The sequence below is a fragment of the Enhydra lutris genome, unplaced genomic scaffold, assembly GCF_002288905.1.
Source record: "Enhydra lutris kenyoni isolate GAN:26980312 unplaced genomic scaffold, ASM228890v2 scaffoldscaffold59, whole genome shotgun sequence".
NCBI classification, from domain to species: Eukaryota; Metazoa; Chordata; class Mammalia; order Carnivora; family Mustelidae; genus Enhydra; species Enhydra lutris.
Window position 1 is genome coordinate 410586 of NW_019154143.1, and position 24218 is coordinate 434803.

The following is a 24218-nucleotide window of genomic DNA, read 5'->3' on the forward strand; positions in this document are numbered from 1 at the left end:
GAACACAAGTTTATTGGTGGAGCTGCGGCAGAGTCCTCCCTCTCTAGCCGAGGGCACAGCACCAACAGAGGGATGGACAGATAGACCCCCCAAAAGGACACATGGATGGTGCAGACTCAGAGAGACTATAGCACAGCCACATAGGCACAGAGACACACAGGCCACAGCACCAAGAAACACACACACACACACACACACACACACACACTGAGACAAAAACCACAGGGCTAGAACACACAGACAAAGTGCGGGCTTTGGGGCTCCTGCATAGACAGAGCGAGGGCCACGTGGGGAGGGGGCCCCTGCTGACCTCCCCCAGGCATAGGCACACCAACAGCACACAGACAGGCAGATGCCCCCAGCCAGACAGCCAACCTGCCACATAGACAAATGAACTGCATGGAAAGGATGCTTGTGCTCCCCAAACCATAGGGAGGGGGGACCAAGGGATTTCTACAAACCCCCACGGATTGATTCCCATTCAGCCCGCCCCCTGCCCTCCCCCCCCCACACTTTGGTCTTGCCCACCGGGGCTGGGGGCTAGGGAGCGGGCAGGTGGAAGGAGGAAGAGAGGAAGGGGTACACCCGGCTCTGTCCCTTCTGCTGAGAGAAGGGAGGCAGGTACAGAGAGTCCGGGCCTGAGCCAGGGCCTGGCAGTGGGGCGAGGGCGGGGCCTCGGCTCAGGCTTGGGGGGGCTCCCGGCAGCGCAGGCACTGGGCCATCTCAGGCTGGTACCGCTCAACCTGCAGGGTACAGCTGGAGAACCCGAACCGGGAGTGGAGCTGCGATGCGGCTTCAGCCAGGACAGCTTCAGGGTCGGCCGTGGAGTCTGTGGGAGAGTGATAAGAGGCAGCAGGTTCCCAGGAGAGTCGGGAGCCGGGCAGGGGCCAAGATAAGGACGGGCGCAGGGGGACCCCAGGGCTTGCACACCATTAAAACCAGGCTTGGCGCAAGGAGCTTTCTTTTCTTTCTGTATTGTATGAACAGCATAAAAATGCCAAAGAAAAGGCTGGAGAGACTCACTCAACCAGGCCACCCCGCTAACACGCCAAACTATTCTTATTTTTCTATTCTCTTCTGCTCTTCGACCGTCCATAGACAGCTGTACGTGTCAGCAGCCACAGCACCCAAGTCTCCAAGACAATCCAGATGTTAACTATTTTCTCCCATTGTCCCTCTAGAGTTACCCTCCACTATCCCACAAAGTATAATATTTTTGGCATCCAAATTGCATGTCTCTGATTGCTTCTTGCATCTGGAAGAAACTCAAAAATCCTTTGTCAGCTTGTGAGTCACCATATATATTTTTAATAGTTGAATCATAATGTAGATATAATTTTACATTCAGCTTTTTTCTCTTAGCATTATACCATCAACATTTTCCCTAGTTGCCACACAGAGCTCATCATCATCAGTCTGAACAGTTCCGTTACCCCACGGTCACCCCTTACCTAACTGTGCCCCGTGGCTAGACCATCTGGTACTAGTGATCTTTTAAAGGGTTGTTGGCTCTCTGCGCTACTTCAGAGAGGGCGAACCCCCACCCCAACACCCTGTCCAGGGCGCTTTGTCTCCAGCATGCACACATGTGTGAAAGAGAGAGCAAGAAAGAGAGCTGGCATGGCAATCCCAGCAGTTCAGACTCTCTAGGTTTGGAAGAGGGAGCGGGGCTGGGACAGTCAGGGGCGGGGCGGGGGGGACCAGGAGGTGGCATATTTCTAGGAGGGAACTGGCTAGGGCCAGTGTGGACTCACCAATGGCCAGGTGTGCAGAGGCAACGTGGTAAGTAAGCGTAAGGGACCACAGGTGCAGCTCATGAGTTGCCCGGACTCCCGGCACGGACAACAGCGTGTCCCGCACAGGCTCAAACCCCACACTTCGGGGGGAACCTGCAAGCAGCGCCGGCCACGCCTTACTGCCAAGGCCACTCCAGCGCGGAGGTGGCCCCTCTCCAGACTCCACCTCCCCCACCCTGTATCCGCTCAGCGTCAACCCCCACAATTCACCCTGGGCCCGAATCCTCCTCCCAGCAATAGACCCAGGACCCAGGCCTTCTCCCGACACTCTCTTGAGAGAAGAGACAAGGCCCAGAGCTGGAGTGAGGTCGGAGAGGGCCCAGGTGGGGAGCGGTGGCATCTGATTTACCTTCCATGAGGACACGGAGGACATCTCGGAGGGTGGGAGCCGTGGATCCAAGGGCACAGATGGAGAAGAGGAAGGTGCTGATGGGGTCAGCTGCCTTGTACTGAGGCTAGAGAGAGAGAGAGACTTCCAAGCCCAGGAAACAGGAATCCTCCAGGGGAAGACCTAGGGGTGTCTTGGACAAACAGGACCTGAGAGGCCCCCGAGAGCCCTGCTAAGGGGAAAGGGACCATGCCCCGAGAGCCAGGAGTTCTGGGGAGCTGGGGAGGGGGAGGGAGACCAAGGGGGCAAGGAGGGGGGCAGGGTGCGGAGCTGGGGGATGAAGGCTGGGGCAGGCCTGTGCGCACAGTACCTTGAAGTAGATGAGGACAGAGGCGGCCAGAACCCCAAGGCTCTGCAGGAGGTCCCCCAGCACATGCACAAAGGCTGCCCGGACGCTCGTGTTCCCCAAGGGCAGGGGCTCCCCCGGCCCTTCCTCCAGCGGTGCATATTCTGCCCCCCTAGACCCATGGCTGTGGGGGGGCCCGGCCTGGTGCAGCACAAAGGCCATTCTGAGGGGGAAGCAGAGCAGCTCAGCCCAACTGACCTGTTCCCGGCCTCTCTGCCCTCTTGCCGAGTCTCTCCACCTCACCTCCCTGGGAGCCCTTTCTCCACCTGTTTCCTCCCTACTTTCCCAGCCCCAGGAGGAAGACAGCATTGGCTGAGGGACACAGATCGTGCAGGCTGGGGGGAAAAACACCATACTTGGTGCTAGAGACATGCCTTCAGATCCTGCCACGGTGACTTACACCTGAGCAAGTCCCCTGGCCACCCCCTGGGTCCTGTGTCCTTAACTGTACACTAGGGCCGATACTGTCTACCTCATTGCGGGGGGGGCTCAAATGAGACACTGCGATGACATCCCGCAGCAAAGTGGCCCCAGGAAATGTCTGCTGGCTCTGGATTCCAGGTCTTTCTCCCGTCTGTCCTCAGGCAGCCCTAGGGTAGCTGACAGGGGAGAACTGTGTGTGCCTGTTGCGTGCCTTTCGGGGCGTGGAGAGAGCCAGCTCTCCCCCTACCCCCGGAGGAGCACCCCTCGCCCTGAGGCCCCCGGAGCACCGCTCCCTACGGGGACGTACAGCAGGTTGGCACAGACAGCGATGCTGGCGGTCAGCAGCATGGCGCCCCCCTCGATGTGGTAGTCGCTGTGCAGCAGGCGGATGAAGGCCAGGTACAGGAGGATACCGGTGACCATCCAGAGGGAGACCACAGAGGCCAAGGCTCCCAGAGTCTCTGCAGAGGGAGATGAGCTATCAGAAACCTGCCCGGGACCCTGGGAGGTACCTTCTGGTGAGAGGAGAGGCTCACGGGGCCATGCGGGGCCTTACCTGAGCGGTGCCAGCCAAAGGTCATGGTGCGGGTGGCTGGCCGGGTAGAGAGCCAGAGGGAGAAGAGGCTGCCTATCATGCTGCCCACATCGGCCAGCAGGTGGGCTGCGTCGGTCATAATGGCCAGGCTGTGAGCCAGATACCCCCCTGCAAGGGTAAAGCAGGGCACAGTCTGGGTCTGCTAAGGAAGTAGCGGGCACTGTGGCAGCGTGTGGAGAAGCACGGAAGGAGACCAGGGGGACCCGTGCCCCAAAGCGAGTGTGGTGGCATCCCAAAGCGATGGGATTACAGGAGGGGCGATTATCGGCTTCTTTTCACTCATCCACATTTTCTAGATTTTCTATAAGGACACATTTTACTATCAAGAAAATGGGACTTTTGAAAGACTAGCTAATGCTGAGAAGCCAGCCCTAGCCCTCGGCCCCAGCCCTGGGCTTGAAGGTGCCGTCGTCCACCCTCTCCCACTTCCTGAGTCCTGGGCACCCACGCGCCCACTGCCACCACCCCACTCTCCTCATCTCCCCTGCCCCACCCCTCCAGGAACCTTGCTGGGGCTCTGGGTGGAGAGTGGCTTGGGCAGGGGTTAGGCGGGTGGGGTTGGCCGAGCCGCTCGCCGACTTACCGACCACCTCCCCAGCCATGAAGACGCAGCACACGGCACAGGCGGCGCCAAGCTGCTTCTGTGCCTGCAGCCTCTCTGGGGTGAGCCCGGGCTGCGGCAGGGGGTCCCGGTGGCAGTGGTGGAAGGGCATCTCCACAGGTTTGGGTTCCTCGGGGAGGGGCTCCGAGGTCTCTGTGAAGAGACTGCAGCGGGGCAGCACCATTCAGCCTGGGGCTTGGCCGTGGGCTCACCTGTTCCTCACTCCCACGTCCCCAGTCCTGCTAGATGGGCTTCATCAGCTGTGGCCGGACACTTGCTCTGTCCATCCCAAGGCCTGGCCAAACTTGGGAGCCTCGGGGACAGAAGGCCACGTGAGAGATGGGGCTAAACAGCTCAGATTCCAGACTCCTTCTCCTTTCATACACAGAGCCTTGAAACTCCACAGCTCGGAAGCACCATAGAGATGGTGTAGTCTGATGCTTTTTACAGAAATTACAAGTATGAGGCTCAGAGAGGACATATGGAGGCTGCACAGCTAGTTCATGGTAGAGAGTAGACGCCACCATAATGTGTGGATAGGCACCAGAAAGAATAGAAAATGGCAGGATCTTGCTGAGCTCTGGGAGCTTCTGGTGAGCAAGACAAAGGTGTACCTAAGTGCTGTGATATGTAGCAGGAGAGTAGCTATTGCCATAAAACAAAATGCTCTCAGGGCTCGGAGGATAGAGTAGATGAATTGCAGTGAAATCAGGGAAACTGAAGGGGGCACCATGAGAAGAGTCTGGAAGGAAGCAGAGGGTTCAGGTAAAGACGGGGGCGGGGGGGTGAACATGCTAGGCAGAGGATGAAGGGAAGGTGGTGTCAAAGGGTGAGCACGGGATCCTGGCCTTAGTGTCTCCCTCCCAGATCCATCTCCCTGTGCCTCCATTCCAGATCCTTCCCCTATCCTATCTAGACATGCTGTTGAAACGTGGCCATTTAAGAGAGGAGTGGAATGTTGGGACCCAAAAAGTCAGGGGTCCCAGATCCCAGAGCTGGGGTTGTCACAGGGAGGATGAAGCGCCGACTGCATGGCTGGGGAGGTAGTGGTAGGAGCAGTGGATTTGGAGGCTGCCTCATGTTCGCTGGACCCTGGGCCGATCGTAAGTACCCAGTGGAGGCCACTTTAACTGTATGGTACCGTAAGCCTCCTTCAATACATGAGTGGGGCTGGAGCCTCACCTGGGATGCCAGAGACTGAGCTCAGGCTGAGTTTTAGGCTCATGCTGGCCCCATTCCTACCCCCACGACTACCAACCTGAACCCCGGCAAAGCCGGAACCTCCCATAGAACAAAGAAAGGACCTAAATAGAAAATACAGTCTTAGAAATACTCATGGAAGTGTGACAAGAATACCCATGAGTGAAAAATCGAAGGCTCCAGATAGAAACGTGGTCACAGCAGTAAATTGAGGAGGGAGGCCTGGAGCCTTCTGGCTGAGAAAAGCTCTGCCAAGTGGGTGAATTGAGGTGTGAGGAAGGTGGGGGCACATTTGGTGCCTGCAGGGAAGATTCGAGTGCTGGCAGGTAGATTTAATTCTTGGAATGTTCTTCCAAGACTTAGAATCTCAATGTGTATGATGATGAGATGCTGGGTGTGTTTGCCGAGGAGACAGGGAGACGAGGGTGGCTTTGAAACCCATCCTCATTCTTCAATGAGGTATACACATAGTTGGGTGCTTGGGACTCAGGTGGCAGGCAGGGTGCACATAGTGAAACCCAGACAGAGGTGTCACAAATGACTTACTAGGCAAGGAGAGGCTGGGGCCGGGAGGATTATGAATGAGGGACTTTGGAGCACCAGGGAGGGAGTGACCACCTGGGATGGGGGTGAGGACAACTTCACAGAGGAAGAGATGTTTAACATGAGACCTAGGTGAAGAAGGGGGCTCTAGACACATGAGATGTCAATGACAAAATAGGTGGCTAGGCATTTTAAGTGTCAGGAGCCAGGACAAGGGCTGAGGAGGAAAGTGAGGGCTCAAAGGAACACCAAGGGAGATACACTGATTGATTTCACATATCTTTCCCAAGCCCTGAGATGACCTTGCTGATGTATATTAGTCTGGAGAGGGAGAAGAGAGGAGATGGAAGGGTCCAGAATAGACCAGGCCACAAATTCCATGCACCAGATTTCAAAGGAGGGGCAGGTAGGTTAGGGAAGAGCCTCTTTCAGAAAATACTGCAGGATTTGGTGACTAATGGTCATATGAGACTGAAAATGAGCCGGGAGTCAGAGATGCGGGTCTGGATAGCAAGCAGAGGCTGCGTGGCTTTGGGGCAATGGGCAAGATGCCTTTTTTTACAAGGAACAGAGTAGCCAGTCATCAAGGTAGCCAGCCATCAACAGGCTGCTCCCTTTTGTCCTGCATGAATTGGGCACTAAAGGAGGCTCATTGTTGGGGTGCCTGGCTGGCTCAGTTGGTGGAGCATGGGACTCTTAATCTCAGGGTCATGAGTTCAAGCTCCACATTGGGCTTGGAGTCTACTTTAAAAAAACAAAAAACAAAACAAACATTTTTTAAAAAGCCTCATTGTTGGTGCCGGTGGGTGTGTATGTGGGTGGGGGGCTACATGTTGTTTAGAGAGAAGGAAAGGCAGTTTTCTCTCCCTGGCCTCTGAAACCCCAACAAACAAGTAATATTGAGCGGGTAGAGGTGAAGTGTGGGGAGGGGACCAGGACCTGAAGCAGAGTCAAAAGGATATGTGAAGAGAGCCAGGGCCTGGGCTGGAGCCTCCACAGCAGCCCACGTCTGCAGTCCCCGGCAGGAAGGAGTCAGACGGGAAGTCTGTCCTCCCTTCTGTTCATCCACTCCCCCACCCACCCAGGTTCACGGCCCCCATCCAGGGAAAGAGCGAGAGAGGCACCACATCATCAGAGACAAAGGGAAAGGTGCTCGGAGGGAAACAAAACGATTGGGAGAAATGAAGAAAGAGAAAAAGCCAAGGAGCCTGTCAAATTTCCGAGACAAACGGACGGTCAGCCAACAGACAAAATGGCCAGAGGAGGTGGCCTGGATGGGCCTGGCGCGGCCGCTCCGAGGGACCCTGCGGGCGCCGGGCGCGGGAGGCCGGCGGGACGCGGAGGAGGTTCTCCGGCCGCCCCCGGCCCGCTGTCCCCGCCGCTCTGCGCGCCTCATTTCACACCTCGCCGCCCCCGGCCCCGTCTGTGCGGAGCCGGGAATACCCCCTGCCGCCCAGACCGCACCTGCTCCTTCCCTGCCACCCCCTCGCTTCCCAGCGGCCGCCGCCCCCCAGGGGCCCGGAAGAACCGCCGTGGAGCCCGGGCCCATATTCGGCCTGGGTGCGCACAGCTGGCGGTGGCTGGAGGGGGCGCCCCGAGCCCGCGCGCACAGAGGGAAGGGCCAGGGGCCTGTAGCGGGGGCTCCGAAGCCTGGGCGGCGAGATGCTCCCACCGCCAGGGCGCTGAAGCAATGCGGACTTCGGGGCACCAGGCGTGGATTCCGGCCCGACGGAGGGGCAGTTGCTCTCGGGGAAGTCGGATGCGGCGAGGGCGGCAGAGGGGTCCGGAGGCTTGGGGGACGGGCGGGGGAGCCGTGTTGCGGGACCGAGAAAAAGAGCGTGGCAGGGAGGAGGCATAGCGGACTGCTGGGAGGGTCGGGGTCGGTTCTGGCGGTGTGGCGGGAGAGGACAGAGCCGGGCGCCGCGAAGCCGCGGGACTTTCGGGGCGTTGGGGCGGCCAGCCGGGGCCACGCCAGGAAAGACAACGAAATGTACGGATGGCATGAGGGTGGCGCCCCCGAGCTGAGGACCAGCCCAGGTCTGTCCTACCTCTTCAAGCGCAGGCCGCCACCGGCGCTGCCGCGGTCCCGGGGGCTCACCAGGCGAGTGGTCTCCGATCCCCCCGTGGCAGGAGAGGGCTCCATGTCACCGCGGCCCCAACCGTCTAGGCCCCACCGTGGAAGGGAGAGGCGGGGCCGGCCCTGCACCAAGTCCGAGCGGCCAGCCGACCCCCGGACTCCCCGCAGGGCCGCGGGGCCACCAGAGTAGAGGGAACTGCAGCGACTGTGTCGCGGGGAGTCCGAACTGCAGATCCCGCGGCCTTTGGAGCCCCGCCCCGCGTGGGGCGAGCTCCCCAAGCCCCGCCTCCAGGCTCTCGGGTCTCTCCCCCACGCCTAAGCCCCGCCCCTAGAGCCCCGCCCCCGTAGCCAAAGCCCCATTTCCCAGCGCAGAGCCAGGTGTGGGCGACCGGAGCCCTCTGCGCCCCCGCAGGGTTCTAGAGAATGCCAAATTTCCATAGCCCCGCCCCCACCCAAGTCCCGCCCGCCGGTTCCAAGCCAAGCTCCTCAAGGCTTGGCACCCCCCCCCAACCTTCCCCCAGGGAACACCTCCCCTTGCAAGCCTGCAGGCGGGGATGGGGGGGTGTCGTCCAGCCCCCCACAAGGAGGCAGAATCAAGTATGGGTCCATTACCTAGCTCGAGAGAGCCAGAAAGAGTGTGGGGTGAGCAGTGACACATCCGGGAGAACTCCAGGGACTCTGGCCAGAAACCCCTCTGTGGAGGATGTGGGGTCGGAATTTGCATGCGGAATCTGCTGCCAAGCACTGTGCCGCTCATTATCATTTATTTTTATAGAGACTTCGGGTGACAAAAGCTTCCTGTTCTCCTCCAATTCATTACTATCCCTATTTTTCGGATGAGTAAACTGAGTTCCAGAGGAAGAAGCATCTAGGGTCATGTAGCCGGTGAATAAAACGCTGGGACTGGAACCCCATCCTCTTCCCCCTCTCCAGTTCAGGGCACCGCACTGGCGACTGACGAGAGCGCGCGCCGCAGTCTTGCCACTCACAGGCCGGGGCAACGGGAGGAGGAAGGAGCGATGCCACATCTCTGGTCATAAGCCCACTGTTCTTGGAGGGAGGCGGCCGCTTGCCAGCACGTGACTCTTTACCTCCGAACCTCTAGCACCTGGCTGGGCCTTTACCTCATTTTGCCGCATTTTAACTAAAGCCCAGGGGAAGGAGTGACTGAGCCTCAGCCCCGGGTCAAACCTTCACATGCCCAATGCTCTCTGGCCCTCACACCTGCCGCCACTGTAGAATTAAATGGGGGTGGGGACTGCATTGTGCCCTCCAAGTTGTGACACTCTGAAGAGAAGGGTCTGGAAGAGGAGGGAGAGAAGTGAGCTTGGATAGGGAAGCGTGGAGGGTGGGAGCGGTTGGTGAGTCCAGCAGAGAAACCCATCCACGGGCACACTTCCTGAAGAACACACTGGGCATCCTTCATTTGGGGTTCTGGGAATAGACACCTCTCCCCAACGTTATTATTCCCAAACATTGCAACTGCGTGTACACCTCCCCCCAACCCCCCATCCGCGAACAAACACTAGGAGCACGTGCCAGATAGAGTGGTTGGAAGAGATGGGGTTAACCCGGGAGAGCTTCGCGGAGGAGGTGAGGCTTGAACGGATTAGGCAAGCTGGGCGGCGGGCTGGTTGCTCAGGCGGGGGAGAGTGAGGCCCTTGCCAAGGTTTGCGGGCGGCGTGCACGAAGGGAGCGTACTGCGCTGGGGAACGGTGCGGAACGGAAGAACCAAAGGGTCTGTGCGAGCCCCGGGTGCCGCGTCTCCACCCACGCGGCTCCCGGGGCCAGCGCCAGCCTTTATTCGGCACCATCCCTCTACTCCCGGCAGAAGGCTCAGCCCAAAGCCCACGCGAGGCGAGGGGCGAGGGAGTAAGGGTGGGGGTCCTTTCTTCCTCCAATTTCCCCTAGAGGAGTGGGACCTCAGCTCCTTGCTCGGGTCGCAGGGATGCAGACAGAGGTAGCTAGAGGGGAAGCCACCGGCCAAGGTCACCTTGTAGGTCCTTGTTAGAGCGGGGTGGAACTCATGCCCGGTCCTCCTAGGTCAGAGCCCAGCAAGTCCCGCCAGGCGCCGTCGGTTTTCGAAGCTTGGCACTGGGCCTGGGGCTTCCCCAATTCTGCGAGCCCTGGAGCTGGGGAGCCCTCCAGGGCTGGGATGTTGTAGCCTCGCGGGAAGCGGCCGGAGCAGGCGAACTCGAGGATGGGGAGAAACCGCGGAGCCCTGTGCGGGGAAGGGGTTTCTAGGCACGCCTTAGCCGATGGCGACATTAGGGGACTTAACAACAATGGCTCCCTCCGGGATTTCCCTTCCTGGGCAGCCAGTCCACAGTGCGCAGACAGCAGCCCCGGGTTCCCGGGAGGGGGCGCAGACGCCGGCACGAGTCCGCCCGCCCCTGGGCGGGGAGCGAGCAGGCGGGAGGGGAATGAAGTCTGGGAGCAGATAAGATTACAAGGCTGTCCTCTGCCGCGGCTCCCTCCGTGTCGCGCCTTGGAACGTGCTGCCTCCAGAAGCCGAGGGCACCAGCGGGGAGAATACCAACAGTCGCCTGTGCTCGGAAATTTATGCAAGGAAAGCCCGGCAGCCAAAGAGACCTCTTGCACCTGTTTCTCAAAGAGCCATCAGGTGGCCCTATAAAAATCTTTGCCAAGGGTCCTCTTGAAAGCCAGGTCTGAGGAAGGCATCCAGCACCTGGTTAGGAGCTAGGAAAATGAGGCAGGAGTTAGAAGGAAGGCTGAGAGCTGGTTGTAGGGAACTGAAATCTTGTAAGAACGATTCATTCAACATTTACTGAACATTTATTTCCTGCCATGCACTTTGCTAGAGTAACTGGGAATTTCTGGTGAGCAAGATACATGCATTTCCTCCCCCTTCCTAGCTTTAACTTGATTGCAAGAGATTTCTATTTTGCAGGTTTTGGTTGCTGATTTACCCACATGCTCTAAATGTCTGTCCTTTCCTGCCTCGGGTATCAATTTTCCCTAAGGAGATTCCTTAGGCCACATTAAATCCTGGGATGAGGGAAGCAGGAGTCCCTGGAAATTCTCAGGAGGATAGGTCAGTGCTGGAACAGATGGTGGCAGAGCAGGTCAGAAGGGGGCTTCAGGGAGCCCAGGCTGGACCAGTTCATTTTGGGAGAGAAGGAGAGAGCCAAGTCCAGCCTTGAAGTCAGGATTTAGGCTGGGCTAGGGATCTCAGACAAGATTTGGAAGTCAAGCATGCAGATAACGGATTAACACTGGAAAGGTCCAAACGGATTAACACTGGAAAGGTCCAAGCCAGGCTGAAGGGTAAGGGGAAAGATAACAAGGGGGTCCAGTATCTACTCCATTCTCTGCTCAGGTGTTCCTCCAGGAAGTCTTTCTAACTCCCCCGCTATGTGCCCTTTTCCTGTGCTCTCAAGGCCCTCTGTGCTTATGTGTGGTTGGCACTCAGCACGCTGAAACAAAATGGCTTGCTTCTACCTTTCTCATCACGGTGTCCCTAGGGCCCCTGGTGGCTGACATACAGTCCTCATTAAAGACACCCCAGAAAAAAAGGGGCCGGTTGTCTGAGTGGAAGCAAGATAGAGAAAGCAGGATTTTAGTTGGAGATAGAGAGGATGAGGGAGGGATGAAGCTGAAATATCACCTCCTCCAGGAGGCCTTCCCTGATCCCCAGACTAAGTTATTTCTCATGTTATACATTCTCGCTGCACGCTTCTTTTTCTTCTTCAGCATTTATCACACTGTAATTACATCATTATTTGGGAGTTACTTGTTTCTTCACTTGGCTTCCAGGATACCATAATCTGGTTTTCCTCCTACTTCACTGACTGCTTATTCTCAGTCTCCTTTGCTGGTTCCTCCTCATCTTCTCAACCACTGAATACTGGAATGGTCCAGGACTTAGTCACCCCCTTCACTTTACCTTTCTACACTCACTCCCTGGAGATATCAATCCAATCTCAAGGCTTAAAATACTGTCTAGAAACTGCAGAAAGCAATGCTTGTTGCAGCTTGATGGTGGGTAGATGGAGATCACTGTGCTATTCTATCTTTGTGTTTGAAATGTTTTATTTTTTAAAGCAGGCTCCCTGCTGAGCAGAGAGCCGGATGCAGGGCTCGATCCCAGGGCTCAATCCCAGGGCTCGATCTCAGGACCCTGAGATCATGACCTGAGCCAAAGGCAGAGGCTTAACCCACTGAGCCACCCAGGCACCCCATATAGCAATGTTTAAGATACCTGTTGTGTAAGTGAGTGGATTAGCAAAAAGGACAGTTCACAAGGGGAACTGGTATAAGAGCAATGGCATAGAGGTGAGAAAGAACAGGAATATTTGGGGCGGCGGGAGACCAGTCTGTCATGGAAGGGTTACCTTAGGGCAACACCAGACAATGCACTTGGAGAGCTAAACTGGTATCAAGTTGTAGAGTTTATCGCCAGGCTTATTTTTTTCTAAGATATTACTTATTTATTTGTCAGAGAGAGCAAGCACAAGCAGGGGGAGAAGCAGGCAGAGGGAGAAGCAGGCTCCCTGCTGAGCAAGAAGCCCGATGCTGGACTCCATCCCAGGACCCCGGGATCATGACGTGACCCGAAGGCAGACGCTTAACTGACTGAGCCACCCAGGCGCCCCTATTGCCAGATTTTTTTTTAAAGATTTTTATTTATTTGACAGAGAGAGATCACAAGTAGAGAGAGAGAGAGAGAGAGAGAGAGAGAGGAGGAAGCAGGATCACTGCCTAGCAGAGAGCCCAATGTGGGACTCGATCCCAGGACCCTGAGATCATGACCTGAGCTGAAGACAGAGGCTTAACTCACTGAGCCACCCAGGCGCCCCTATTGCCAGATTTAAAAGGTTGTTTTACATCCTCTAGGCCATGAGCGAAGGAGTGGTAATGACAGAAGCATTGCTTTACAAACACTGACCTGGTAGCCATATCCAGCATGAGACTGGCGGCAGGGAGAACAGTCAGGAGGCTAGAACATCAGTCGTGTGATATGGAAATCCTTTAACTGGGATGTTTTGTGGCTGTGGGAGCTGAAAAAAAAGGACACATGAAAGAGCGATTTTTAAAAAAAAATTAGTAAGACTTTTTGGGCTGAAGTGGGGGAAAATAGTGAATCCACAGACAAGTGTTGTTCGGGTTTTGAGCATCACTACCTTGGAAATAGCCATAACATTAACATCAGTAGAGAAACCGAGAGGAACAACAGGTATGGGGAATATGGTTTGGAGGCGGTGGGAGACTGGCCTGTGGATAACCCAAAACTTACTGTAAAGCCTACTTATGACATCTGAAGCCATGGGTATAGACTGGATCTCTGAAGTGGAGAGGAGAGAACCCAAGCAGAAGATTAAAGACCAAACCATATTGAATATGCAGGAAGGAGGTGAAAAAAGGATCCAGAAGGGGTGGGGCAGGAAACTTATTGGAGATGTAGGAGGAGAACCAGAATAATGCAGAGCCACAGAAAGCAAAAGATGTGAAATTGAACAGAAAAAGAGAAAAGTGATTTAGGGTCCAAAGTCTTCCCCAAAACACAGCTTGGTCTTTTTTACTTCATTCGGTCACACTGCCTGAAATTCTGCCAGTTATTCCTTTTTTTTTTTTTTAAGATTTTATTTATTTATTTGACAGACAGAGATCACAAGTAGGTAGAGAGGCAGGCAGAGAGAGAGAGAGAGGCAGAAGCAGGCTCTCTGCTGAGCAGAGATCCCAGGCACCCCTATTCTTTTTGTGTTAGTAAGAATGGGGAAAGTGAGGTATTTATTAATAGCCATTCTTTTTTTTTTAAGATTTTATTTATTTATTTGACAGAGAGAGATCACAAGTAGACAGAGAGGCAGGCAGAGAGAGAGAGAGAGAGAGAGAGGGAAGCAGGCTCCCTGCCGAGCAGAGAGCCCGATGCGGGACTTGATCCCAGGACCCTGAGATCATGACCTGAGCCGAAGGCAGCGGCTTAACCCACTGAGCCACCCAGGCGCCCCTATTAATAGCCATTCTTACTATAAGCTGAATTACAGTGGTTTTCGGTTTTTCAAGATTTTAGTTTTAAGTAATCTCTACACCCAACATGGGGCTTGAACCTCCAATCCGAAGATCAAGAATCACATGCCCCACTGACTGAGCCAGCCAGGTGCCCCTGAATTGTTATTTTAATCAGGTAGCTTTCTGGGGCGCCTGGGTGGCTCAGTGGGTTAAGCCTCTGCCTTCCCCTCAGGTCATGATCTCAGGGTCCTGGGAGGAGCCCCACAAGGGATGGTGCCCTGCATCCCCCGATCAGGCTCTCTGCTCAGCAGGGGGCCTACGTTCCCATCGCCCCCGCCACCCTTCTCTGCCTGCCTTTCTTTTTTTTTTTTAAATGTTTATTTATTTATTTGACAGATAGAGATCACAAGTAGGTAGAAAGGCAGAGAGAGAGGAGGAAGCAGGCTCTCTGCTGAGCAGAGAGCCTGATGCGGGGCTTGATCCCAGAACCCTGAGATCATGACCTGAGCCGTAGGCAGAGGCTTAACCCACTGAGCCACCCAGGTGCCCCTCTGCCTGCCTTTCTGTCTACTTGTGATCTCTCTCTCTCTCTCTCTGTCAAAATAAATAAATAAAATCTTTTTTAAAAATCAGGTTACTTTCCACCTAACCAACCCTTAGGGATGAACTCCTTTGATGGAGGTCATACTTTTTATTAGAAATATTGAAAGCATGGACACCTGGGTGGCTCAGTCAGTTAACTGTCCAACTCTTGATTTTGGCTCAGGTCATGATCTCAGTGTTGAGGGATTGAGCCCTGCTTCGGCTGGGCGTTGAGCGTGGGGCCTGCTTGAGATTCTCTCTCTCCCTCTCCCTCTGCTCCTGCCTCACCCTCACTGCCCCCCTTACTTGTGTATGCACATGCACACGTGATCTTTCTCTAAAAACAAAAACAAAAAACCAAAAGTATTGAAAAGAGAAGTGAGAGAGTTAACTTCGGGGTTCTAACTGCTTAGGGGGGACTGGCAGGAATATTTTGGAGAGTAAGAAGGCAGCCTGAGGGTGCTGGGCAGGGGAACAAGGAGATGGGGTTCTAAGAGGCTGAGAGAAGGATACAGAAAGCAGATGGAACAATTCCAATGACAATCTGCAAATCTTCCTAGAGGAAGGATCCTGAGTTTTCCCTTCTTCCCAGGAAAAACACGAAAAGCAACCTCTCTCTTGACAAAATTGAGAGCGACCAGATGGAAAGGACGGTGACCAGATGGAAAGGACGGTGACCAGATGGAAAGGACGGCGATGAGGATGAGGATGGTGACAATGTTAATGGGTAGCACTTAGCGTGCGCCAAGCACTGTTCAAATTAAGTATTCGATCCAGCTAACAGCCCTAAAAGGTACACGCTATTATTTCCATTTTACAGGTGAGGGAGCCGTGCCCTGTCAGCCTGCCCTTAGCTCTGAAATCTGGGGTTGCAGGTAAGAGAGGACAGGGGTATGCGGCCACCTCTCTGGCTGGAAGCCCTCCACCTCCCACTCTGAGATGTCTGCCCGGTGGAGGACAGGCAAACAAACCGGGCCAGTGACGTCTTGTCATAGGTAGTGAGTGTCCTGCACCTGGACAGAGGGAGAGCAGGACATTACCTGACATCATGAAAGGAGGTGGATATCAGCTACAGCTTTGGTCTGTCTCTAGACCTCAACTTTATTTTTTTTTAAAGATTTATTTTTACTTATTTATTTGAATGTGGGAGAGGGGCAGAGGGAGTGAATCTTCCAGCAGACTCCCCACTTAACACAAGATCTCGATTGGGGACTCAATCCCACGAACCTGACTGAGGTCATGACCTGAACCGAAACCAAGAGTCAGACGCCCGACTGACTGAGCCACCCAGGCACCCCTAGACCTCAACTTTAAAGTGAGAAGGGAGCTGGTGTGTATAAGGAGCAGACATGACATAGAATCTTAACTTAGAAGACTTAGGTCCAGGGGCGCCTGGGTGGCTCAGTGGGCTAAAGCCTCTGCCTTTGACTCGCTCGGGTCATGATCCCGGAGTCCTGGGATCGAGCCCCACATCGGGCTCTTTGCTCAGCGGGAGCCTGCTTCCTCCTCTCTCTCTCTCTCTGCCTGCCTCTCTGCCTACTTGTGATTCTGTCAAATAAATAAATAAAAATCTTTAAAAAAAAAAAAAGAAGAAGAAGACTTAGGTCTGGACCTCACTGGTTGACTTTGAGCAGGTCATTCCTTCTCTCTGGGCCAAAATTTCCTTAATTACACAACAAAGGCATTAGATGAGAGTTAAGCCTCTGAGTTCCTTTCCAACTCAAAAACTATGTAATTCTAGAACCTAGTGGTTGGGTATGACAAATTATGATCTCTCTCTCCCACTGCATATGCTCCAGAGCATGATATTTTGGGTATAAATATGCCAATGTCTGCTGTCTGTATATGTGTATTCTGGCTATATGACTAAAACCTTAGCTGTTTGTGGGTAAATAAGGGATGCTTCTTGGTTTTCTCCAGGAGAGACCAAACTGTGAGATAGTAAACTATAAGATCAGTGACTTGAGGGCAAATGATTGTAGAAAAGGTTTTGTCCTGAAATCATTCTTCAGCATAGTTATTTTCTCCGTTTTTTTTTTTTTTTTCTTACAACCAAATCGAATTTAGTTTTGACATCAACCCTGTGGAATGGCACAGGTTTTTACAGAAAAGGAAAAAGAGCCTCAGAGATTAAGTGACTTGTTCAGGATCACACGGCTCATTAGAGACAGAGCCAAAACCAAGGTCTAGGGCTTCTGATTCTGGGCTTGTGTGTTCTTCCGAGTACTGTGCTTAGTGTCAGAAGAGACTGTGTACATAGAAACAGAGCCAGATGGGGTCTGTTTCTAGGTGAAGGCAAAGTGGAGAGCCTCTAGCCAAAGGATGCCAGGCTAACTTGCCTGCCCTCTCTTTCCATGTCTGTAGCCTACTGCCTGCTGTGTCCTTTCATTCAGACTAAAGGCTCAGAAGACTTAAAGATAATAGCTAATTTCAAGAGCCACAGACTATGATTAGAATTAATTATAATGTCAGAGAGCAATGATAAGAAGTAATAACATTCTGGAGCCTCTGGCAAGATGTGGAAGATGTTTACTAACTCTTCCAGAGAATAACGTAATTTGTCCTCTTTCTCTGGGCTCACTTCTATGAAGCAGGAATGGGATCACACCACCTCTCATAGCTGCTGAGAATCAAAGCAGATTATTAGGTTACGGTGCCTCTGAAAAGACACAATGTTTGCTTATTCATTCAACCGGCCGACATTCATTGAGCACCTACAATATCTCAGGAACTGTGTTAGGAACTGAAGGAAGATGAAGACAAACAAGAAGCAAGGAGCTCCAAATCACCGTTACTATCTCCCCTACCACCTTCTCTTAACCCCTTATGCCTCTTCTTGTTTGGGACCATAGGAGAGAGAACGGTCTCTAGTGGTCCAACTCCCCAGCTAAGTGCTCCTCTAGGGAATTCTTGCCAGGGCCCAACCTCTAGGCCTTCATTGGACCAACCGAAGGCTCCCTCTGCTGCAGATCCTTCAACAAATCATTAATTCACATGCTGTGAACCAGGCATGGGTCTAGGTGCTGGGTGAAAGATGGTAAGCAAACCCACAAGGTCCCTCAGAGAGTTCACTTTGTACTGGGGAAGGCAGACCTTAAGCAAATCAACACACAAAGAAACATATATTCACAAATCGTGGTAAGGGTGTTATGAGGTGAGGAGAGAGAAGCAGAACTCCAAATTTAAAGACCTATGGGAGGAGACATGAAGCTGAGATCCTAGAAGGATGAAAAGTCAGCTAGTGGACAGCCTGAGGAGGAGTCCTCCAGGCAGAGGGAACAGCGTGGCCAAAGGCCTTTGACATAGGAGGGAACAGGGTGTCTTCAAAGAACTGACAGAAAACCAGTGCAGCTGAGACCAGAGCAGGCAAAACAGTGGTGCTTGGCAGAGCTAGCATGAGAGGCAGGGGCCAGACCAGGCTGGGCCTATAGACTGAGGCAAGGAATTCACTGTAAGTGCTCTGCACTTCTAGTGCCTTCTGCCGTCTTCCCAGCACTAGTAAAGAAACAACCTGGGTTGTTCTGCTAGTTCTGCCATCCCATGTTCGTGATGAAAAGTTGGGAGTTAGCTAGGGAAATTTATCATAGTACAAACCCTCACAGGAAAAAAAATATATATCAGTTTCAGCTCCTTTCCTTTAGGGGACTAACTTATAAACTCCTCCGACCCAGAACCTATGAACTGGGAGGTTGATGCCAAAGCTTTTCATCCCCACCCCTACAGCGATCACAGATCTACAGAAAGAAGTTGGTTAATTCCCTGGTCATTGTGCCTATTGCCCATGGACTCCTTAGTTTACTCAGATGGCTCACATCTCTTGGGATGGAAGACTGATTTGCCACTTAAGACCTAGAAGGCGATGCAAATGTGCGCAAACAACTGTAATAAAGGGAAGAGAGTGATAAAAGCCACACGAGGTGTAGCAGAGAAAAACTACTGAAACATTAAAGCTCTTTCAAATTACATGCTATGGGAGCTATTGAGTGCTCCTCTGTAAAGAAAACATTACAAAGCGGTAAATTAGAAGTGGTGCAAACACTGCCTCCTGTAGGAGATCACAGGAAGCGCGGCCAGGTGGAGCTTGGCGCTTTCGAGCCTGGCGGGTAGGGATGTAAATTGGCACTTTGGGGATCTTTCTGGGAAGAAAGTTAGCAACATGGATCAGGAGTCTCTAAAAAATTCTCTTTGACCCAATAATTCCACGTCCAGGAATCCACCTCAAGGGGGGTAGGGAAGAGATTTATTTGAAGAGTTATAGATAGGAATTTTCGTTACAAGGTTATTACACTATCAAACGGCTAGAAACAACTTAAGTATCCAATCTGGATTATATAAATACCTTATGGTACATCCTTATGATATCATAGTATTTAAATGAAGTTTTTGAAGAACAGTAGAGACTTTGGAAAATTCAAGATATCGTTTATCATTTAAGGGAAGGCGCAAACTCATAATTACAATATAATAGGATAAATGCGCTGACAGAGCAAGATGGGAACAAATGAGGAAAAGAAGGAAGGATTCCCAGGACATTCGAGATGGGTCTTGAAGGATGTGTAGGAGTTTCCTGGTGGAAGGGAAAGAAAGGACAAAATGGAGACCCCCCCCTAAACTCTGCAAAAGAAGACAGGGAAGGTAATACACCTCTGGAGAAAGGCTTTGCAGGAGCCATACCTCTCATACAACCCCGGCGTGCAAGCCCAATATGTTTCCTTAGGTGAGTGGATGAGCCTCGCGGGTGACGAAGGCTGGTGATCCTCTCCCACAGGAAAAGGGACAACCCCCACCCCGTCCTAGGCCACGCCCACCGGAAGAGCTGGCAACGTAGCGTAGCACGTAGCATGGGCCGCTGGCGCAAGGCTGATCCCTACACTCAGGAGCGAAATAAATCCCAGGGCCCACGTAGCCTCACCTCCCAGGTTTTTTGGCAGCGCCAAAAAGCGACCGGGAGTGTTGGCGCAGCACTCTAAGCGCTGTTGGCCACTGGACCCTGGCGGTGTGAAATTTCACACCCAGATGGAGGTTGTGTGAGGCTTCCCCAGGTGAGGAGGGCGTCTCCTCTGAGATGAGGAGAGGTAGAGCACCAGGCCAAGCAGGGAGCCCACAGAGGGCATGTGGGAACCAGAGCATTCCCTTCTGAGCATGTAGCCTTGGCTCTCATGGGCCACTTCTTCGCAAGGTCTCTTCCACTGTCTAGGGTCCTGCTCCTTGGTCTCTGGCCGGTCGGCCCCCACAGCTACCCCTTTCGCTTCCGTCTTCATCCCTTGATGTTCTCCCCGCTGCCCGGTCTCCGAGGTTTGAGAGGGGAGGCTAGGGAGAAGAACGTCCCTGGCCTCCCTGCAGCGCGGCCCTCCGGCCTGGCTTTGGGACACCGGACTTCTCTTCGCTCAGGGTTTGGTCTGAACTGTTTCTCCCGTGGGAACTGTGCATGCCCAGGGATCCTGACCCAGCCTAATCAAGGACTAGGCTGCCCTGATCTTAACAACCCAGCAGTGAGCTTGGACAGGCCCAGGGCTGTTCGCCTAAGGTACCAGGAGTTTCAGACAAAATCACCCTCTTCCCATGGTTTAGATCTCCCCTTGCTTACACCTCTCCACGACGTGGGTGTCTGGAGGGCTGTGTAGCTGAAGGACGCTGGGAAATGTGAGGAGATGTTTTCTCTGGTCATTTCTGGTCACCTGCACTCTCTTGCTAGTCACAGAGCCCACTCACTGTTGTCTTGTCCTTGTCCCTTAGTACTAGCTTTGCCTGCCTAGCGCCTGAAGGCGATGAGTTTCCTTACCAGAAGTTCACTTCTCCATGGCCTGTGGACGTTCTCACAAATGCTTCTTCTCCTCTGACCCAGATCATGGCTCATTTGGATGAAGCAGCCCGCCAGCTGTCCAAAAGTGGGACAACCCTCTATGCCGTGCTGGAGCTTAAGAAAGGTGCCTCACCTGAAGACATCAAAAAGGCTTACAGGTTCAGACCCGGCCTTTTATTAAACCCTGGAATTTGCCCCCCACTGCCACTTAAACCCTGCTTTATGACGGCTTTTAAATCCTCAAACCTTCACTTTGGGTGGGATGGAGTCATCACCCTTTTCATTGTGGCATGGCAAGGAATTTAGACTTGGGCTGTTTGCCTCCATTCTTTGCACTCATGCATTGCTTCTTCACATCTAGAGACCTATCCCTGTCATTCATCCTACCCTCCTCTCCCAGCCATTTTCCAACCATCCTCCCCTCACCCTCCTTTTGGGTATTGCCTGGGCAGGAAACTGGCCTTAAAGTATCATCCAGACAAGAATCCAGGGGATGCTCAAGCAGCAGAAATATTCAAAGAGATCAACACAGCCCACTCCATACTGAGTGACCCTAAGAAGCGGAAAATCTATGACCGGCATGGCTCGTTGGGAATATACATATACGATCACTTTGGTGAAGAAGGTGTCACATACTATTTTACGATGAATAGTTGCTGGTTCAAGGTATACAGTTCTTCCTAGCCCTTTAAGAATAAGGAAGTGGGGGTGGCGTGGGGCGCCTGGGTGGCTCAGTTGGTTAAACGTCTGCTTTTGGCTCAGGTCCTGATCCCAGGTTCCTGAGATCGAGGCCTGTGTCAGGCTCCCTGTTCAGTGGGGAGTCTACTTCTCCCGCTCTCTCTCAAATAAATAAATAAAATCTTTAAAAAAAAAAAAAAAGGAAGGAAGGAGGGATGACCTACCTCTTCTTGGAGAGCTGACCCTTCTCTCCCAGGACAGAGGCTTCTGTTGTCTCATTTTCTGGGTGCCAGGGGGGTTGAGGGAGAGGAGCTGGAATGGAACTACAGAAGAAATGCTGGGTTGAGGCCATGCTTTCTTACCTTTCAGACACTGGTCCTCCTGTGTGCCCTGCTCACCTGCTGCTGTTGCTGCTGCTGCTGCTGCTTTTGCTGTGGAATGCTTAAGCCGCCATCTGAGGAGGTTGCCAGAAGATACCAGCAGAATGTCCAGAATCAGCCTCCGAGGGCAGGTGAGAGCCATAGACAGGGCCTGAGGTAAGAGCTGGTTAGGAAGGAATGAAATAGTTGGGGGTGAAACTCTGAACCCTAAATATGGGAGTCTCAGGTCGGTATTGAGGCAAAGTGAAGAAAGAGAAGAGGATACACTTGGTTTCTGAGGGACTTAGGCCACCAGCTGACAGTTGGAATGTTATATCGGCCTCTCGTGACTATTAAGCTAAGGAGTTGGGGTGGGGGTTGTGTGCCTGGGTGGCTCAGTGGGTTAAGCCTCTGCCTTTGGCTCAGGTTGTGAACTCAGGGTCCTGGGATCGAGCCCCGCATCCGGCTCTCTGCTCAGCGGTGAGCCTGCTTCCTCCTCTCTCTGCCTGCCTCTCTGTCTACTTGTGATCTCTCTCTCTCTCTCTGTGTCAAATAAATAAATAAAACCAAAAAAAAAAAAAAAAAAAAGAATGGGTGAGAGAGTACCTTGAAAAGGGAGTCGTTGAAGACAAGATAGATGATGAAGTTTACTGCCTTTACTCTAAAGGAAACTGTCTGATCATCCCCACCCCAGGCCCTGAAAGTGTGCTTTGACTGAAGTTCACCATAGTGCCACCTAGTGATACTGACATGTAACTGCAAGGTAACAGGTTTCTGACCACGGGACTAAAAATTGTTACTAAATATTTGTATATGTGTTTTTCAAATTTCATCATAGGAAACAAAAGAAACTTTAGAAGAGGTCAAGATGATAATGAAGATGATTTCTAAAAGAAGAAGAGGAGTGAGTATATATGAAAGCTAAAATGCAGTAATAATCAAAGGATAAGAAAAGAACACACACTAACTTCCAGTGAGTCATTAGTAGAAAGTTTGTATCTTAGACTTTGGATTTCAGGTGTTTATATCCTTACCTGCAGGGGCCTTGCTTTAAATTCTGGGTCATTATTCCTTCTGCTTAATAAGATGTCAACCTCTTTTGCCCCCAGGTGCTGACCCAGCGAGGGTACCTTCTGCTGCCCAACACACTGGAATATGTTGAAGAGGGGAGCAAGTAGCCGTGTCCTGACATTGACCCTGATTTGCCCCTCTTCTTATAAAAATCCCAACTTCAGAAGCCTTGATGGCATCTATCCCAGTGAGGATGCCCCCTCTGTCCTTGATGGTATCATTGACCCTGGCAATACAGGGTCACCCACCTTCTCTTCTTTTTAGCTCCAGTCCCAATTTTAATCTGTTTAGACAGCAGCCTTCCCATCTCTACCCTTATGAGGTCTCAGGCCGTGGTGACAGACTTTTCCCGAGCATTCTTTTTCCTGTGCCTTGAGATTTGGGCCAATTTCAACTGGTAAGGGCCCTGAGCCACTTTCATAGTCTCCACCAAGATCCTGATAACTGAGCAGAGTAGATCCTATCCCCGAGCTGCTGTACCAGCTAACCCTCCTTTGCCGGAACACTGCACCAAGAACTTAGCGTCAGCCTCATTCCTTCACCAACACGCTTTTCTGTGGCTGGTCTCTTTCTCTGCTGCCCAAGCAGTTGACATTGTCAGTCTCATTCTGTGCCACCATGAGTAAACTTGGGCAAAGTATGAATGCATTGGAGGGGTAGGGGTAGCTACCCCACCTCTGGCTTCTCTCCAGACTGCACCCCAACACGGCCGCCCCTTAGCATGGGTCCTGGGCTGACTGAAGTTCATCTCTCAGTGCCTGCTTGCCTCCATCCTTTTCTCCACATCTTATGCAAGCTGATCACCATATATTTTGTTCTGAAAACAGGGGCATGAAACAGATGATAGGGAAAAGCTAATACTTCTACAGACCCTCTCCCCATTCTCGTGCCTCTTCACCCTGCCCGTTTTATCCTCTCCACACCGTTTATTTCCCATCCATCCAAGGTCAGAGCCAAGTAACTCCTCAAATTTCTCTCTCACCACTGGGAGAAGGGCTAAGGAATGTCAATAAATAAAAGAGCTTTTGTCCAACCCCATGCACCTGTTGGGCGCCAAAAACATGAATCCTGCCTGGGGTAGAGGGAAAAGCCCACAAGAGAAAAAGACAGAGGGCCGGTGCTCACGTCTGAGACCAGGCTGTCTTGGAGAGGAGTCGTCCAGGAGTCCAGGAGGGGTCCAGCAGGGGTCCAGGACAACCGTGGAGTGAAGACAAAGGCCTCCTGGAGCCTTGTGATTACGACTTTGTCAATGCTCTAAAATTTCCCTGGAGACCAATTCCCCTGGTGCCCAAAATAGGTTTCTGGCACTCAGGTCCTTTCTGCTCAGCTCAACTTCTCTCGATTTCCTAACAAATTTAAAGTCTTTGGAGTGGCTCCAGTGATGTGTTCATGGACCAAATTCCCACACTTTCTCAGAGGCATGCTCATGAGGTCGTTCCAGGCCCTGGTGCAACTGCCAGCTCTAGCGTCCTTAGTTTCTTTTCCTAGGATGATAGAAGAAAGTTCTGGGCTAGAACAGAAATGGACCAGAAGTGTTGGACCAGAGCCTTTCCCACTAATCTCTGGTGTCCCTGTTCTGAATCCCAGGGTTCAGCGGAAGAGGGTGAGGGTCACTGGCTAAGCCTTGGAGGCACTGACTAGGCTCTGGGTCTGGTGAGGTCTTTCCTGCCACCCTGAGCCATGTCAGGCACCCCCATCCAGGCCAGTGTAGGTTCTGCCTGGAAGAAGAGCCCATGCTTATGGGGCTCAGGGGCCATAGGAGCCTTCTGAGCCTGAGAGCTGG

The 24218-nt window shown here is 52.8% G+C and overlaps 2 protein-coding genes across 2 annotated transcripts; one reads left to right on the plus strand and one right to left on the minus strand.

The window, feature by feature from the left end:
• On the minus strand, window positions 1-8193 carry LOC111158470 (solute carrier family 30 member 3). The gene is made up of 8 exons (XM_022520506.1): window positions 7941-8193; window positions 4132-4313; window positions 3510-3656; window positions 3261-3414; window positions 2495-2693; window positions 2146-2251; window positions 1755-1889; window positions 1-829 (listed from the first exon to the last, which is right to left on the minus strand). The coding sequence occupies exons 1-8, from the start codon at window positions 8033-8035 to the stop codon at window positions 681-683; spliced, it is 1167 nt and encodes a 388-aa protein (XP_022376214.1). The 5' UTR covers window positions 8036-8193; the 3' UTR covers window positions 1-680.
• A 12179-nt stretch (window positions 8194-20372) lies between these two features.
• LOC111158512 (DnaJ heat shock protein family (Hsp40) member C5 gamma) lies at window positions 20373-22255 on the plus strand. The gene is made up of 4 exons (XM_022520584.1): window positions 20373-20485; window positions 20732-20993; window positions 21375-21516; window positions 22203-22255. Exons 1-4 carry the CDS (start codon window positions 20373-20375, stop codon window positions 22253-22255), a joined length of 570 nt encoding a protein of 189 aa, XP_022376292.1.
• Window positions 22256-24218: the final 1963 nt, after the last annotated feature.

Bases quoted from the DNA above. Each gene is read 5' to 3' on its own strand.
- LOC111158470 (XM_022520506.1), bottom strand. From the start codon at position 8,035: ATGGAGCCCTCTCCTGCCACGGGGGGATCGGAGACCACTCGCCTGGTG. The intron at 4,314-7,940 runs GTAGGACAGACC...GCCCCGCTGCAG, and splicing joins GGCGGCCTGCGCTTGAAGAG to TCTCTTCACAGAGACCTCGG. The intron at 3,657-4,131 runs GTAAGTCGGCGA...TTACCCTTGCAG, and splicing joins CATGGCTGGGGAGGTGGTCG to GGGGGTATCTGGCTCACAGC.
- LOC111158512 (XM_022520584.1), top strand. From the start codon at position 20,373: ATGGCTCATTTGGATGAAGCAGCCCGCCAGCTGTCCAAAAGTGGGACA. The intron at 20,486-20,731 runs GTTCAGACCCGG...TCTCCCAGCCAT, and splicing joins GACATCAAAAAGGCTTACAG to TTTCCAACCATCCTCCCCTC. The intron at 21,517-22,202 runs GTGAGAGCCATA...ATTTCATCATAG, and splicing joins GAATCAGCCTCCGAGGGCAG to GAAACAAAAGAAACTTTAGA.